The sequence below is a fragment of the Rattus norvegicus genome, chromosome 4, assembly GCF_021556685.1.
Source record: "Rattus norvegicus strain SHRSP/BbbUtx chromosome 4, alternate assembly SHRSP_T2T, whole genome shotgun sequence".
Taxonomy (NCBI): Eukaryota; Metazoa; Chordata; class Mammalia; order Rodentia; family Muridae; genus Rattus; species Rattus norvegicus.
In genome coordinates this window covers 160,849,583-160,868,584 of record NC_141537.1, presented here as the reverse complement: position 1 = coordinate 160,868,584, position 19,002 = coordinate 160,849,583, and the positions used below count along the sequence as shown (strand labels likewise).

At 46.2% G+C, this 19,002-nt stretch overlaps 1 protein-coding gene across 4 annotated transcripts in view; it reads right to left on the bottom strand.

The window, feature by feature from the left end:
• The window catches only part of Ano2 (anoctamin 2), a 353,573-nt gene that overhangs the window by 13,925 nt on the left and 320,646 nt on the right, over positions 1-19,002 (bottom strand). For all 4 annotated transcript variants that reach the window (XM_087655423.1, NM_001431940.1, NM_001431941.1 and 1 more), the window contains 3 exon segments: positions 3,535-3,687; positions 3,156-3,208; positions 1,172-1,353 (listed from right to left, as the gene is read on the bottom strand). In XM_087655423.1, coding sequence (XP_087511549.1) covers positions 1,172-1,353; positions 3,156-3,208; positions 3,535-3,687 — 388 coding nt within the window.

Here is a 19,002-nt window from a genome sequence, read left to right as displayed (position 1 = left end):
GCGCACACACACACACACACACACACACACACACACACACAGAGACAGAGACAGAGACAGACACACAGACAGATACAGAGACAGAGACACAGAAACTGAGAAAGACAGAGATAGAGACAGACAGACAGACACACAGAGAGAGTTGCATTCAGCCATAAAGAACACCAAGGTTATGCCATTTGTACAAAATGGTTAAAAATGGGAACATCAGGGAAAAGAAAACAAGTCAGTCTCAAGAAGCTAAAAATACTGCATGTACTTCTCACAGGCAGGTTCTAGAATTTTTATTTTTTTAAAAACATGGAAAGGGGACTACTTAGAAGAGGTGGGGATCAGTGAGAGCAGTAGAAGAGACAAGATAGGGAAACCAGGACAGAGTGGTGTATATATATATATATATATATATATATATATATATATATATATATCATATACGTTATTAAGGAAAAGGAAAGTAGAACACTGCTTTGATGGGGTACCAGCAATAAGGCACACTAGAGGGTTGGCAGAGCAATCCCTGCCAGTCCCACAACATCTCCCCCTGGCTTCTTACTCTGTGTTTGCAATATGTGGGGTGTGGTCTTTGATGAAGGCATGGCTGAGACTGTCATGTTGCCAGGGTCCTGAAGGGTCAAACAAGTTATCCCCCTGTTCCTCTGTTCTTTAGCTCTCCTTGAGTAGTCACAAAGAGCTTTCTGTATCTCGGCTTTAGGGATTCCTGGAGTGTTGTCCCTCAGCCACCTCTTCTAAATACCAGCTTAGAACATATCCAGGAGGGAGGTGAAAACTATTAACAGGGTTTCCAACCATTATTGGCAATGCAACATGGCCAACATCAAATTCAGCACCCATGAATATCGATGGCAAAAGGGAGCACTATAGTATGGAGCTCAACTGTGAAGGTTTAATTAAGGGGGACAACTGAGAAGATAGAAATGAGAAATAATATAAAGTGTGTCAGAATTCCTGGGGTCACACAGGCCAAAATGCTGAGTTTGGATATAGCAAGAGCCATGGGAAGCCGTGAAATATGGCAGCACTTTCAATATGATATGATTTTCCAAGTTTTGATCTTTTCACTGTTTTGACTGAGAAGAATGAGCCCCCTCCAGGTCCTAAAATAACTCTTCGGATCTACTGCTCCTGGCCCTCCTCCCCCAGGTTATTTTACCTGCAAAACTGAACCTCCTGGTCGAACTGTGAGTTTTCTGGCTGTGTCCCCTCCTTCAGCTGGCTGACGTTGAAAAAGGAGAGTGTATGGTTCACGAATCCATGTAGCGTCCCGTTGTGGCTATAGGAGTACTGGTATACAAGGCGGGGGATAAAGTCGGAGGTGACAGCAATGACAAAAGCCTGGGGACAGAATGACAAGCACTAAGGACAAGTCTCAATGAGTGGTGTCTGGGAGGCACAGGGGACATGTGACTAAGGGACTGTCCACTTTTGGGCACACCATCAAGAGAAACGTCAAGCACTGGCATGGAAGTGTGCTTAAGAACCTGTCCCCAAGTTCACACAGCTCACAGCTTTGGACAGAGGGAATGACAGCATTGAGTGCTGGACACTTTGGTGCACCTCGAAGATACTTGGATTGATCCTGCTGTTGGCTGAGCCAAAACAGAGTTCAAGGTATTCTGAGAAAAATCGCTCGGTGTGGAGGAAGCAGAGCTGGTAGATTGGGCAAGGGAGTTGGAGGCCCTGTGCAAATGTCCTGAGGGAACACTAAAGAGCCAGGGACATAGTTACACAGTGTCCTCAATCAGATCGTCATCTCCGGACACTTTGCTGTGCTGCTTCATGCGGGAGAAGCTATTTCTTTGCAACTTATAAAAGGGAAGAGACAGGAGGGAAGAGGCATTGGGCCTGCTAGACGGGCCCTGCCCATCCCACACGGCATACAGGATGTCTAAGAGCTCTACATGGCCAAGAGCAAGCTGAACGCAGGTGAGTGATTGCATGTTTGGACTTGGAGTTACTTTCAGCGAGGAGAACCTTAAATCTTTCTGGCAGCTGTTTATACTATAATCTGCACAATAATTAAGGCCCCTTAAAAATCTGGTTTAGGTTTTTTTTTTTCTGGATGTATATACATAAGTGGGCCATATCCATATTTGAAAATTAATAACACACATATGATTATCATAGCTGATTTGCTGGGCACTTCTTTGTCCTTCCATGATCCCATGTCATTTCTAGAATGTCCCTACATGGTAGATGTAACTCCTATGTCCTGGTGGTTTGATAAATAACCAAGACTCTTAGGGGCCAGGGAAGCAAACCGCCATGTCACTCTGTAACACAGACAGAATGTAGCTGACACTGAGGGTCTCTTTTCTAGTAGACATGGCCCAAAGTTGACACTTGATCCCCTTTTCAATTGTGCTTTATTTCTAAGCATCCAAAGGGTGCTTAGATTTTAGATTCCTACATCTAAATGTTCAACCTGCAGCAGACTGATCCCACTTCTCCCCCAAACCTCTTGATAATGTGTGGGCAGGTGTCAAGGAATTGCATTAGAAATTAATGTTCTGTTCCTGAGGGAACATGAACTGTGGCTTTCTGGATGTACACCTAGCTGGCTGCTGCCTTCTTGGAAGGAAGATCGAGAGAGAGGCCCTATCAGGCCACTGTTCATCCAGAGGGCAAAAGCAAAGGCGTTTCTCTGCCCTGTCTGTAAGTCCGGCAAGCACCCCATTTCTTCCTCATCCTAGCTTAACCTACAGGGCACGCCAGTCCATGAGAGTGACTAAGGCTTTGCCAAGAGAATGTTGAGGAGCCATAGTCAGGAATTGCAACCCAGGCAACGTTCCAGGTTCAAAAGGGTAGAAACTGAACGGAAAGAGAAGGGCAGATAAGGCACATTCTTTCTCATTATTTTTGGCTCCAAAAAGATCTGATTTTGACCCGTAATGCCAAGGCATACAGTCACATGTATAACTGCCCTTCTCTTAATAAAATTTAAAGCTAAACTACACTGCCAGGCAGCAGCATGAGTTACATACAAGGCTTGTATAACCACGAAGCAGGAGGGTGTCTAAAGCAAGGCTCTAAATGGGGAGAAGCTGTGAGGTAATGAGATTGGTTCCTGCTTGGAAGGCTGGGCTCTCTGGAAGCTCCTCCCTTAGAGCTAAGGCCTTCTGGATGCAAGCACTTACATTGATGATGACTGAGAACTTGCCAATTCCGGAGAGAATGTCAAACCAAATTCCTGTAAGACAGAAGTGCAGACAACTCTGGTTAGTCTCACCCTGGGCTCAGAGACAGCTAGGCCCCAGAATTGGATAACACTTGCAGAACTGGTCTTGGGCAGAAAAGCTTAAGGTGCCCCTGTCTGGAAGCTTAGGGGACAACTTGAGGTAGTTAAATGACTTTCACTGGCCTTCCCACATCCAAGGAAGGAAACAGAAGTTCCAAGGGTTGAAGAACGAACTTGGAGGGCTGTGCTGGCCCCCTGAGCTCTGTGGAACAGATGGAAGGAGCCTTATGAGGAGGGGAAGAGAGGAATGCCAAGCCTCAAAGAGGGGAGGGGCATACCAATGTCTTTGGTCCTCACAGCATCTGGGCGTCTCAGCTCTGTAACAAACTTTTTTGCATCCAGCCGCACTTCGATGACATTGTTGAGGAGGGCAAACACGGGGGCCAGAGGAAAGGAGGCCACAAAAAGGGTGACAAAACCAAACTGGATGACTAGAAGAGAGCACATAGGAGAGGCTTCAGGAGGGTGTGGTGAAAGCGAAGGCCATCCCTATTCTGTGGCCCCTAGTCCTCTCTATCAGGGTCTCCTTTCCTCCTTAATTCCTCCCTTCCTCCCTTCCTCGATCCCTCTCTCCCTCTCTTCTTCCTCCCCTACTCCCCCTTTTTTGCCTTCTTCCCTCTCTTCTCACAGCTGACAGAATGACTTGACGTGTGATTGGGACACTATCTTCTATCTCTCACCTCCAGAAACTAATCATATGTAGCTAACTTAAGGGTTGGTAAGCCCTGTAAGTAGCCGAAGAGGAAAAATATATTGGGATCTATGGTCTGTCTTGCCTTATCACAGCTTCTGCCATTGCTCCCAGGTGTGGTTGTGCTTCCAATAAAGGTTTATTTACAAAAGCAGTCTACAAAGTAGGTTGAAGTTGGCCCTTGTGCTATAGGTTGTCAGCCCTTAGCATAGCTTTAAAACCTGCCTCTCAAAGTTGGACCGCCCCCTTTTAGAGATGAGTCTTGATGCTATATAGACTAGGCTGACCTTGAACTTTTGATCCTCTTGCACCCCCTACCCAACCCCAAATCCTGGAATTATTCACGTGCACCACCAGATCCAGCTTGGGTCTCCTTTTCCATAGATAGAGCCATTGCTTTTATTTGGAAAGAATTCATTCATCACACATTTATTGAGGGCTGGAAAAATGTCAGGCATTGTGCCAAGTATTTAGGGAGGCAAAGGCCTCGTCCTGTTGTGGAGGAGCTGGGATTAGAGGGCAGAGATAAGTAAAGATGTTCAACAGGACTTTCGCAAATGTGTTCCAAGAGGGAAAAGAAAAGAATGTGCTAGAGTCAGAGAAGCAGAAAAGACAGAGCTGACGTCCACTCAGGTGGGGACTAAACAAAGTCTCCATGGGGATGATCTTGGCAGCATCCAGGAAGAGGTGTGTGTGTGTGTGTGTGTGTGTGTGTGTGTGTGTGTGTGTGTGTGTGTAACTAGGAGAAGCCAGAGCGCATTCTGAGAAGTAGGAACAGTGAACAAAGGTATGGCAGCCATTCTGTAGCTGCAAGGTGCCTTGCTCGGCCTGGACCCTTGCCACAACCTCCCAGCCACCTTCCTTGTTACCAGACTTCCCAGACTAGCAGCACACAAGCCCTGTCACCTGAGCCTTCCTACTTACAAAAATTTCCATGTAATCCCCTTTATTTACCGAATAGAATCCAGATTCCTCGTTTTGGCACACTGGTGCTTCAGTCTATTCTGAGCTGCCTCTCTAACCCCAGGTCCAAAATGCCCCCACACAACAATCCTGCAGCAGCCAGTGCTCAGCCCTGCTGGGACTACCTACTCAAGTGTCTTTCGTTGTTGTAAAGCCTAAAGCCCTAAGCTCTATATACTCTGGGGTGGAGTGGGGAAGGTGTGGGAGTGTGGTGGGGGTGGGGCACTCTTTGCAAATGTGCTCCCAGGGAAGCCATTCTATTCAGGTTCCCACACACTAACAGCAGGTATCAACCATTCTGTTCCTCTGTTACAGCAAGTGCAATTAAACCTCATAAAATGACCCTCGCCAGGCTGGCATCTTGGACTGCACAGGGAAGTGTTGAGAACACATATGATGTCTGATACCTAATAATTGTTCAATGAATGTAACATAAACTTGTGGGAGCTGGGGAGATGACTCCGTGGGTAAAATCCTTGCTTCCCCAGTTCCCCTCCCCAGAACCTACATAAAAAGTCAGGCACACACATCTATAATCCCAGTGCTTGTCAAGGGAGACAGCACCCTGGATTTGCTGGCTACCCAGCCTAACCTAGTTCCGTCAAGTTCCAGGTTCAGGGACAACCCTTATCAAAACAAACAAACAACCCACCGAGGTGAAAAGCAGAGGAAGGTCCTTAAAGCCAACCTCTGACTTCAACACACATATATACATATAAGTACGTTATTTATGTAAGTAATAAGTTAGCTATGTTTTGTATATACTGTTATTCTTAGCGAAAGACATATCAGCATACATAAATGATTAAAAGGTATACCGTATAGCTACATGCTAAACAGACACAAACTTAAGGTTTAGAGACTCGGTGGGTCTGAAAAAATCCAGATCCCACGTTCAGATGTGTCCCTAACCTGACTCTGTCCTTTTCTACACTTCTGTTTAAATGGACGGCTCAGAGGAACCGTGTTAAATTCTCTAAGCTGAGATGCTGTAATGCTGTGGCTCTTAAGCCCTTAGACAAGCCTCATGATCTCAGGGTAGTTTTAAAAAGAATGAGAAGACGGGACCCAAACACAGGGGTGTATGTGTCCATACACAAAGAACATAGGTCAACTTCACTGCAAGTTTCCAGAGAAAACGCACATGGAACTATTCCTAGACAAAATGCTTGAGTTGGCTGGCTTTTTACCTCACAGGCATGGCCCTGACCTCTGCCTTGTCCTAGATGCCCAGTGGACTCTCAGTGGGTTCCAGGAGACCAGCAGGGGTCATTGATGGCAAGATGTCTCAGATCAAGGTTGGACTCCTGAAAGAGCTAGTTGGTAATAGAGGTAGGGAAGGGTGTGCAAGTCTTCACAAACACACTCTGACAGTCAATTACAAATGCAGCTTCTTGGGGCTTCAAAAATGGCATGAAGGGAAAAGCCCTTGCCACTCACTCAAGCCTAGTTGCTCAAATGAAACCTTCAGAACCTACATAAAAAATCTGGATGAAGAGGAATGCACCCAGAATCCCAGCATTGCAATAGCAAGTTGGGAAACTGAGACAAAAGAACTGTGTAGAAGCTCCTGGGCTAGGTAATCTGAAGTACTCAGTGCAGAAACAAGAGGGGCTCTGTCTCAGAAACAAGGTAGAGAGAGAGAACTGACTCCCCAAATCCATTTTGGAACCACTGCCCCCACGTATGCACAAAGTGAATAATAAAAGTTTTAAGGTACCAGCACCTAGCATGTCTTTTAAAAGGTGATGCATTTCCAGACATTTTAATTTGGGAGTCAGGGGTAGGGGCTGGGACAGAAGGGACAAAGGGGAGTAGAAATGACCAAGAGAAACAAAACAGAGATTGGCCTCTGTTTCTAAAACCTGGAACACGCATGTCTACATTGCATACATACGTGGATGCTGATGGTCACCTGAGAACTGCCCACATTCCTGAACCAGGAGCTCCACTACACTGTATCCCACTTTCAGTCACCAAGGGCCAGTGCCACACAGTTCACACAATTCCACCATCACCACCATTGCTGCGTTTCCCTTATGTACTTACTCTACACTCCCCGTACCCCCATAAAGGCAACCATCATGGTCTAGTCTGCCGCTCTCTCTATGCCCACTGAGAGACACCAAATGGCTATTTGGTGTCTCCCCTTCCCCAATAAATCTCTACCATGAGGCTTGTTGGGTGGTGTGATTTTGTGACATCCCTTGGCCCCTTGATAGCCAGGATACTTTTGGTTGCAAAACCCTTTCTTTAGAAGGTAGTACTTGCTTTAGTGAGGTCAGGGCAAACTCGATCAGAAGGAACTTCCTCCAGAAGAACCGTGTGAAGGCCTCAGAGCCTCAGAGGGCACCATGGGGTGGAAAGGGACAGTGCACTTTTGATGGTCGCTATCACATACAGGATGACCTCACCACATACCTGCCAGTGGCCCTGGGAAATCCAGCATCCTTGCAGTAACATGGAGGAAATGGAACTTTGCTCTCATGCTTGTCTCTTTATCGAACTGCTGTCCTTGAGGGACAGATCGTCTACACACAGTATCTTGTCCTAACATCGCTGTTCTCTAGTGCCAATGTGCTTGCTATGCTCCTTAGTTCCCACTTATTATTCGAGTCTCACAATAAAAGCTCGGGTCTCCCACCCCCACATGTAACTCAATGTGGTCAGCATGGATGCCCTTGCCCCCCTCTGCAGGTACTCCAAGATATCTAGAGCCACAGAAAACCCCTCTTTACACACACCCTGATGTTACAGGTGTTTCCAGCATGGACTGAGTACCCTTGAGCATTTCCAAAAGGCAATCCAAACGGCCAGAAATAAACACCAAGCCTTGAATTAATCTAAGGGAGGAAAAAAAAAAAAAAAATATATATATATATATATATATATATATATATATATATATATATATATATATATATATATACATGCAGATACCAAATCCAAGACTTGTTCTTTTCAAGGAAAAGTCTGGAGGGCTGAGTCAGATGGGAGCCCTGCTGGGTTCACTTCAGAGGACACAGGGATGCTGGCCTTCACCAACACCAACACCAACATTTGTTTCTAAAAACAGCCAGCCTCCCTTAGGACAAGAGAAACACAGGAAATCCTCACTGTGGCTGCATAATAGAAGCCAGCTTGGCTGGGCCAGTGACAGATTAACCCTGGCCAAGCCAATTAAGAAAGAATCCATAAGTTGATTTTCAACTAAATCTTTACAAAGCCTGCTGTAAAGTGCTCCAGAAATGTTGGAAGCACAGAGACTGGAAACATGTCTGGGCACAAACTCCAGGGGTTTCCTCCGCTCACACTCAGCAGCCAAGAGCCTTACTAACTAAAAGTCAGCCTTACACTGGCGAATGCTGGACACAATTAAAACTGTGAGTGATTACCTGGGCTTGGGCTAAAATAACAAGGAGGAGCGGAATATGCTAAACGAGACAGCAGCCAGCAAGGACATTCCAGGACAATCTACTTAATAGAAAAAAAAAAAATCAATGATGTAGGAGGGAAAACAGAACCCACTTGCCAGGGTAGACTGAAAAGCTAACAATGGAACAAAATCCCGATTTTTCATTCATTTATTTAAAAGTCATCAGGGAAAATATCTACCCTTCTATTTTATGTACACATACACAAACATACAAACACAGTAAAGTCCAGACCCTTGAGTTGGCATTCAAAGTCCATTATGATCTGACCCAAACTTACCCATTTCTTCCTGTCTAACCTGGTATTTTGTCCTTAGGGCTAGTGTTTGGTAGGAATATTTGAGGTCAACCCTCCCTGCCTGCCAACCATTTCAAACCGTCTGTGATTTCGGAGTCTGTCTGCACACCACTACTCTAATTTTCTCTATGGTCTGCTGAGCAGATTGTTACTCAGACTCACCTCTGACCTCCCCACCCCACCCATCTCACCTCCACCCCATCAGTCTCTCTTTTCTCCCTTCCCAACTTCCCCATCTAGACCGAAGTGGAGTGGGCATTACTCCTCTCTCTCTCTCTCTCTCTCTCTCTCTCTCTCTCTCTCTCTCTCTCTCTCTCTCTCCACACACACACACACACACACACACACACAGAGAGAGAGAGAGAGAGAGAGAGAGAGAGAAGAAAGCAAAATGTGTGAACTGAAAGCAAAATGTGTGAACTGAAATCGTTTTCCTTCGTCAGAGTGCCGTGACAAGTCTACGACTCCACACAGCAATTCTCATTGCTCGATAGTTCTCAATGCTCGATGCTGCGACAGGCACAGGAAGAACACTCTGCAGAAGGTCATAGGAAGAATGTCCCAATTCTAATGAAAATTATGACAACTTTCTTTAATACCCACCCCCTTTCATTTAGCAAAAGCAAAGACCCCCATTTAGGAGGATTGAAAACCGGGGTCTTCACCAGAACTGGATGAGAAGACCCTATGACTAAAGATACCACAAGGTCACGGTTGCAAGAGACAGAGGAACCGAGCTGGAACCGAGCCGGGAAACCTCCTGTCTGCTGGTAGCTTTCAGTGTGCCAGAGGGCGCTTTGGGCTGACAAAAGGCGTCCATAATCTTACCCAGCTCTGGACATTAAGTCTACAGTGCCAAGCTGCCAGACGTGAAGAGCCCACTTGAACACCAGTGACCAGATGCTCTCTGACTGGATTTGGGATTGGCTTCACGAGTGGGAACCCAAGTCTGGTACTGTAAACCCAGCCAAACGTCCATGGAGAGTCATAGGCCCCAGCAGATACCTTATTCCTGATGGTTTGCTAAATGATGGTAAACTGCCTTCTACATATCCGTTCTTGTACCACAGACAAACAAACGCTACTCTAGGCCCTAATCATTGGAGCCTCCATTTAGTGAACAGCACTCAATACAGAGAGAGACTGGTTGTTGTCTAAGAAGCTGAAAATCAGTGATATGTGAAGGTTCAGCCCTAGACAAGATGTTTACACCAAGCTTTTGTGACTCAGGGAAAGGAGATAGAAAGGGAAAGAGCCAACAGATAGGGGGAGGGGCTGTGCAATGTCACATGACAGCCATTGTAACCAATCATAGCAGCTATGGGCACTGGGCCTGAACAGTACTGGCCCTGCCAACAGTCAGTCATGTATGTGGGAGGGGCTCATGGGACCTTATTGCGGAATGATTGGTTGTCTATGGATTCTGAGAAAAGGGGAAACATTGCCTTAAGTTATAGACCCGCCGAGGCACACAGTGCATAGTTCACCATCTGTAGTCACACATGCAGCTCTGGTTAAACTCAGATTGTCACAAGACAGAAGGACACGCATGAGAGGAAATGTGTGTGTGAAGGGAAGGGGAATGAAGGAAGACAGGAGAGCATCAGAATGCATTGTGTAAGTACATGAAATTATCAATGAACCAATTTAATTAACAAAAAATAATAAAAATATTAACACGGATAGTAAAAACAACGATGTAAAAGAAGCAAATGGCCTATTGTGTCTGGTAAGTTTATAAGAAATGTCTGATAAGTACAAGTTAGATCCTCTGAGAGAAAAATGTGTGGAGAATTGGGGAGACCAAGGAAAGGCTTCCAACACCAAAACAGCCAGGGACTGCACTTTCTGGTATGATTGTGTTTGAGGTTCTATTCTATGTCCCACTGAGGTTCAGAATGCTCTTCCAGGTGGCTTGACTGGAGATTCAGTGGTTCGGTTAGACGATAATAAACTCACGGCATCGAACGCAACCTATTTCATGCTTTCAAATGTCAAAGGAGAACTCGAAAACTCGATTTTAAGCACTGCCTGTGAAGACTTTGATTTCATTGTTGTTTGCTACATTTGTCCAGCTAGTCTTTGCATTAATCTCTACCGATAGATTTTTCCTCTACATTTTTATCTTAAGAAAAACAAGAAGGAAACTGAGTCCTAAGGGTCATCGTTTTCTGTGAACCAGTTCTGAGTGAGGCAGGGGAGGGAGGGCATGTGGTGTTTGTCCTGCTAAATGGTCTTGGAAAAGCACTCAGCACCAATTCAGTGCTGTTCCTTTTATAAGCCCTCATTTTAAAGATATGTCCGCCATCCTTTTCTCCTAAGAGTGTTTGGTGACAAACACAAAGGGCTTGTGAGTGTTGGTGGCTAAGAATAAATGGGAGCAATGGGAAGGACAGGGTGTGGGCCATGTCCTCAGCCCGGGGCTCTGATGTTGGGGAAAGCAGCAGCATGTGTGACAGACATGTGACCCGTCAATATTCACCCTTCACTACTCACTCCCTTACTCGATCTGCCAGTCATTCCGTAAGCATTTATCTATCAGAGTCCACCCACTGGACTTCATGCTCATCACAGAAAGCAAAGACTATCTGTGCTATGGTTTGGATGTCTGTGCTATGGTTTGGATGTCTGTGCTATGGTTTGGATGTCTGTGCTATGGTTTGGATGTGCTCTCCTCCCCTCTGAATTCATATGCTAGAATCAGATCTCTGAGAGGCGATTTGACCTTGTGGATGTGTTAATGTTGTTATAGGACAAGATTAATTGTCAGGAGTGTGAATTTATTATAAACCTACATTTGTGGCCTCTTGCTCTGTATTCTCTTGTGCTCTGTTGCCGTTCTGCCTTCCTCGGTGGGATGATACAACAAGGAGACTCTCATCAGTTGCTTGAACTTCTGAGAGTCCAGAGCCATGAGCCAAATATATTTTTATGGTGTTTAATTTACCCAGCCTGTGGCATTCTATTGCAGCAACATGAAGCACACTAAGATAAACAGATTGCTATTATCCTTTTAAGAGCTCAAGAAAGCACTCAGGAAGAGGAGCGCATAAACATCCCAGACAGTATCACAGAGTCTGAGGGCGGCTGCAATCACGGGGAGCTGGGGAGCAGCAGGCAAGAATAACTTGCCCCCCCAAGTAGGTCCCTGGAAAGCACACGCAATTAGTAATTGCTGGGATTGCCTTGACAACCAAGTACACGAGCTGTGGAAGGCCTGCTCAATGCCCAGAGTTAAGATCTTTCCTGCCCGGATGACCGCCCTTTGCAAGCTACCTAGAAAACAAACACAGCAAGTAAAAATTCCACTCTGCCGTTTACACAATGGACTAGGTCTGCTCAGAAACCTCAGGAAGCTGAGGCAGGAAGAGACAGACTTGTAGTAGGGATGTAAATATTAAGAATTTGACACATAAAATGTCCTCTAAGGAATGGTTTCTGCTGAACATATGCATATGGGTACATGGAAGTGATCTGCTCACTCTTATACACTTCCTCCTCTTACACACACACACACACACACACACACACACACACACACACACACACCACACCCCACACACATACCATACACCACACACACAAACACTACATACACATACAGGACACACACACAGAAACACATATACACTCATGGACAAACACACACACACAGACACACAGAGACATACAGACAGACACATACCTTATCACAAACACCACACACACCACACTTATACATCACACACACACACCATACATCACACACACCACACACACACATACACCACACACACAGCACACAGAAACACTACATACACACAAACACACATAATAGACACACAGAGACAGACAGACATACACCATACCACAAACACTACACACACCACACATATACACCATACACACATACCATACACACACACACCATACATCACACACACACACAGAGCACACACACATACACACACACAGAGAAACACTACACACACACACACACACGCACACACACACACACGTGTGAGCAGGGAGTAGAGAACAGCCATGAGCTCACCCTTTCTTCCATCTACCCATAGCAATCACATGGCAAAGCAGCGGAGAGACAGAGGCCAGGAAGCCAGGCAAGTCCGGAAAGGCACTTCACAAGAGGCATCATTGCCACAAGAACCCTTACATATTTTAGTCTTTTTTTCTCCAGAAGGCTGTGAAAAAGTCAACAAAATGAAAATAAAATTAGACCTGAAAAATACAGCAAAATGTACAGAAACTTTATTGAAAACGAAATAATGTGGCTGTGACACAGTGACAAGGTTTCCTCCTGAGCTCCCGACTGTACAAGGAGATACGGAGAAGAGTTCCTTCCACCTGTTTATCCCTCTGTTTACACCATCCACCCTGTGTCCTGGCACTGGCCAGGTACCCTGTGCATGCCGGGGGCAGTAATAGGGATGGTGTAGTTACAGGGCATCCAGGTATGGCGCCGTTGTTTCTAAGTATGCATGGAAGGAGAGATACACAGTATGGACAGCATGAGCTGCTTCTGCCTCAGAAGTAAGGGGAAACAAGTAGCCTGGGAGTCACCCTGTTTCCCAGAAACCCTGGAGCAGGTCCTCTGTGCCATATGAACTGTGATTAGGTGCCATTTAGAGAGAGAGCAGGTACCCAGTTATCCAGTGGGGTGACTCAGTTCTACAAACACGGTGGCTCAGGGAAAGGAATTTCCCAGTGCTCTGAGGAGCACACACTTAAGAGTTTTATTCCAGGGGTTGGGGGATTTAGCTCAGTGGTAGAGCGCTTGCCAAGCAAGCGCAAGGCCCTGGGTTCGGTCCCCAGCTCCGAAAAAAAGAAAAGGAAAAAAAAGAGTTTTATTCCACTAGCTTTATGCCTTGCTTGGGGACAGGAACTGAGACCCACCCTGAATGGGGGTTGCACCTTGCAATAGACGCACATATGTGTGGCTTTGTCCCCACTCCTGGCACCAAATCTGTGCAGTTGTTGCAACTGTGTCTACTGTGGCGCTGGGTGTATGGCAAAGGCTATTTGTATCACAACTAACCCGGAAGCAGAGAGTGAGGCCAGGATGGAACCTTCAGCAACACCCTTGGCACCTCCTTCTAAGAGCTAAGTCATTGCTTCAATAGGGAACATCCCCACCACCACCAAATAGCAGCACAAGACAGTGACCACCATTCAAAGTATGAGCCTGTGGGGTACATTCCAAATTCAAACCACAACTGCAGTAGACCCTTTACTCTCAGGATGAGAGCATCCCTGATGCCTGTGCATCATGGGTAAGGAGATTCTGTGTCTCTAGGTAAGGCAGGCCGTCCCAGCTGAGTCTGACCAGTCAAGGGGTCTGAGAGCCTCGTCAGAAGGTGATGTCTGTGGGGTGTGAGGACCATTTATTTGGCTTTCATTCATTATCTCTTTCCTCCCAGTGCTAATCCTCATTTATCAGGATAAAATAACAATTTTATCCATTTTATCAAGACTTTCATCCAGATCTTGTTCTGTCATTTACAGGATTAAATTTGGAGCTACTCTTTTCCCCCTCTGCCAAGTACTGCTCTGTAAGAGAAAGCCTCATGGCTACACGGTGTTTGGTGTTTGGAGAACTTAGCTTGCAGCTCTTACAGCAGAGGAGGAATTTCTCCTCATAGGCCCCTTACAGAGAGTCCATAACTGGGCTGTGAGAGACCTGCGGTAAAAGAGCTTTGAAGCCTCCTTTTGGGGTTGGGGACAATGATGATTAATGCTAGGTCCTGCTCCTGGGCCAGCTTTCTCTCTCCCCTCAGAGATGGGGGAGGGGAAACTACCCTTGAAGTCTTTCTTAGTAAGCTCTTCAGGAAGAGGGTTTGATATTGGAGATTCCCTTGAAAGCCTGTCTGCTCCCCTCACAGGTTTTCCAGTAATCCCTCACTCTCAGGTTTCCCTTTGTCTGGAGCCAGCCCATCCCCACACCCACCACTGCCCAAAGGAAGCTCCCTCCTCCTCAGAAGAACTTCCAGCCTCCACTCCAGCTTCCCCTTCACCTCAGGCCCCTCCCCCAGAGCTGCTGGGCCCAGGCCCCAGGCTTCCAGCTCAATTTAGAAAAATGTAAATATAATACATCTCTCCCTGCTGCCGCCCCCCACTGATGACCTGCCCCGCCATTACAACAGACAGGCTGTAGTGGGCTCAGCACACTTCCTGTCTGCATGGGTGGTCCTGGGGATCTTGGGAAGAAACTGACAGCTGAGCGCAAGGCCCAGGATCACTGTGTCAGGCACACCAGTGGGAGTGGGCAGCTTTGGTTTCATTGCTCATTTTTGTTCAAAGTCCAAGACAAGTGGCCTTCTGGAATTGGGGAGGTCTAGCCAGTTGAGAAGGAAGGAAGGAAAGAAAGCTCACTCCCCTCAGTCTCTCACACAGAGCCCAACTTCCTTACCTGGCCTTATCTAAACCTCTTATAGAATGGTCAGGAAAGGGGGTTCTAGGCTCAGTTCCACCAGCAAGCCATAGGGGTGACATTAAGCAGCTCACATAGCCATCGGCATCTTGGGGTTGAGGTGCACAGTTTAGCAGTTATACATAAAAGAAGATACCAGAATCAGAAAGGACCCTAAAGTCACAGCCCAGATGCTTGAAACTCTTTATGGTACTTAGGACACTCCCTTACAAGAAGTGCGGAAGTGGCACTCACTTCCACAGGTGAATTCAGAAACTTTTCTAGCTGTCACTGGGTACCACACTACAATCTCAGAAAGGAAAAGCATAGTGACTCAGTTTATCCTATCCCCAAAATGTTAGTTACAAAGACACTTCTGACACCATCAGGTTTGACCATAGATGAAAGATGGGTTGTATCACATCCCAGAAAATGCATCCTCTGGTTTAGCTCCCTGTATGATGGTGGAAGAAAAGCAGAGAGAGAGAGAGAGAGAGAGAGAGAGAGAGAGAGAGAGAGAGAGAGAGAGAGCGAGCCCACAGCTATACTCCCAGCTAGAGGCAGAGCTAGACCTTCAACTCAGACACACAAAACAGTCTGGGAATGCACAAAGGTGGGAGGTTGCTCTGGGCCTTACTGTGATCAGAGAAAGACTCATGAGGTGACAGACTTTGCTTTGAGGATAAGTGTGAGGAAGAATCAGAGGTAAAAGACTGGTGACTCTGTCACCAGGTTTATTGGCCATCCAGAGGAATGGCAGAAACTATTACTTCCTAAGAGGTTGAGACGTCTGCTCTCTTTGGCCTTCTAGTTGTTTCCCAGAGCTGCCATGTAGGAGTGCATGGATGGGCTCATGTTACACCTTCTCTTATTTCTCTGGCTTACTCTGAGAAGGAGGGAATAATAGCCTAAGGTGGGGGAGGGGAGCAGGCAGAAGTGAAGCGGAGGATGGGGAATATGAAAGAAGGAGGAGGAGCCGGCAAAAAAGAAGAAACAAGAATAATACACTCTTGATAATCCACCCACTGGATTATCAGCCCATAAATACTTGAGGGTTGACCAGCAAGAAATGATCCTGCCACATTAGGTGCCTGCAGCATAGAGGAAGAGACAAGGACATAAATGGATACCCTCACACAGAGACTCCCTTACAGGGTTGTCAAGAATGTTCTCAGTACTCACTCTGTGAGAGACCTGGGCAACACTCTGTAAATCAAGGAAGTCTTATTCTTATAAAGCCTCATGGCTTTCTTACCATTGGGAACCTATAGTTTAGGAAGCAGTGTCTCAGAAATCCTGCAGTGTAAAGGCCTAAAGGATAAAAGGAAAAGACATTTCAAGGAGCCAGAAACATAGAACTGGCTTTATATACATGGCTGAAAAGACTTGGGGAATTCCAGAGCAAAAAGGAACTTGCAATGTTGGCCAGAGAAAGAGTGCGCTCTTGAGCAAGAGCAACAGGAAGCAAGAACAAAAAGACAAGCAGTGAGGGCAAGCCCAACCAGGGAGGTGCGTTGAGGCTGTAGGATAAAAAGCTCCAGGAGGCCAAGAAGTTGTGCAGTGGTAGTGGCTTCCAAAGACACCCCGTGGGGAAGGACAATGTAGACACAATAAATGTACCAGGTGTGGGTTTGGAGAGAACTGGTGTGAACAAAGTGTGGGGACCTAGAAGTCTGTGACTTCTAGGACACTAAAATACAGTGAGACAGAGGACTCAAGATCTCAAGGGAACTAAGCCACCCTGAAGACTAGCTTAGAAATGCTTCCTCTGGCACTACTTTGGGGGCTCTTCCCTGCCCCAGAGGAAGTCTCAAAACACACATGGGTTGGTAACTGGAAGAAAAGACACCTGGGTTGGGTCAAGTAGGTAATTGCTAAGGATGTTTGATGAGTAGCCAATTAATTAGAAGAGGAAGACGAGGAGAGAGAATAGCCAACCTGGCAAGAGAGACATGTTCTAAGAGAGGCACTTGGATCCCTCCCTGTGGCTATCAGACTATTAAGACCACAGACCCCAAGGAAGTAAGACTTTCCCGAGGCATCACATTCTAGTGAAAAGACAAAAGTTGAAGCCCTGGTGCCAACCAGAGAAAGAACTGACCTCCCAACAAAGGAGTTCATACAGTGCTGACAACCTATTCATCACCTACCAAGGCAGACCTGAACAACAATAATGATGGGCTGACCAACGACGGATGAAACTATGCTTTGATCAGGTCTGCCTAACTGTGTATACATCTTGCCCTCCATTTAAGCCTAAACCTTATGTCAGCACCCAAAAGACTGATGGGGCGGAGGTTTAGGGTCACCGGACTCCTCTATTCATTTCAATTTCCATGTGGCCATATTATATGTGTCCACTTTCTCTGCTCTTCACTTTTACTTGTCTTTTTGATGGGCATATTGGGAACTGGTGGCCAAGCCAGTTGGGACTGTCAGAGCCCAGGTTTAACCCTATAAACCCTGTAACAAAAGACATTTTTCCATCACATATCTGAGTGATTGAAAGCCCTGATCTCTGAAGGGCCAGAGACTAGAGTTTTTTTCCTGTGGTAGAAAGGGTTTCCTGGTCAGTGTCTGCTTGATGGTCTCTCTGTGTCTATCTTCTGAAGCTCCAGGGTACCCAGGCCACATCTGTTGTCACTGTGGCTTGTCATTATAGCACTGTCTTCAAGCTGGCTGGAGGCCAACAGCATGTACCAGCATTAGGAAAATGAGTCTTGAAGTTCAAAGCCAAGCTGCAAGGTCGAGGCTACACTGAAAGCCTTGTCAGACTTATGTTCTTCTCTGTTCGCTTCTGAGAACTCAATCCCCCAAAGAATGGGGGAAACTAGAACTGGAAGCAACTTCTCTTTGAGAGAAACCCTGATAATAAACATGGATTACAATTATTTTGGGAGCTAAAGATACACATAAAGAAATATCTGGCTTTTTCCATGGGAAAGAAAGAGTCCTGTATCTCATGAGATAAAGAGCAACAGGGATCTGCTTCTCAAGCACTACAGGAAGGAGGGGTGCGGGGCTCTTCATTCAAGATTTTGCTGAGCTTTTTGGTGTACCTTCCAGGACCTGTGCTGAATGGGATTAGTAGAAGACTAAGACATTGTCCTTACTCACAAAGTAATCACGTCTTCCAAAGGGCACAGGGGAAGAACATGAACAGGAGAGGACCCCATAGGGGGTGGGGGAGGCATGAGGAATCAAAAAAATGTGTCCAAGAGCAAACGTGTCTGAGTCTAAACAACTCTGCAAGAGCCTGTGGACAGGCGAGCTAGGCTAGTACAAGCAGGTGCAGATGTAGTGTGAGTGCTCCCAACATTTAGGCCTGACCTTCTGAAAGGACAGCCAGAGGAGAGAGCGAGCTCATGCATGTCTTTGCATGCTCCCCTAAGGGAAGTCAGTAGCACTGAAGGATCTTAAGAAGGGGCATTGCTTGCGCATGAGAAAAGCTGTTCTAAACACTGAAAAAGAAGCTATGAGAAGGAGTGGGAAAGAAAATGGGGCGACAAGGCAGATTGTGTGTTCAGTAATGCAAGAGAAGAAGGATAAGGCTTCAGCAAGAACTCAAGAAAGCAGTCATTAAGGGACAGCTTTCCTAATAAGAATGGTGCCGGGATCCTGTTGAGCCTCTCTCCTGACAACACTGGTATGAGTTGGAAGGGAGGCAAGCTTTGAAGCAGGTTCTAAGCTGCTTTTGCTAACAAGCTAACTCTGCACTTGGGCCCAGAAGGGAACCAAAAGCAGGCAAAAAACCCACATCTCTGTCTTCATTTTGAGTCTGGACTTTGGATGAGGTTACGGAGTTAATATATTGTCCTTAGCCTTTCTTCTTGAGTCACCCTAGGCTCTAGAAAGAACAAAACCTGGTGAGAGAAACCATGCTTCTACATAAGACAAGAACCCATGAGGACCAGGCTGCACCTTCAGGTGTTAACAGATTAACAACTGAACAAC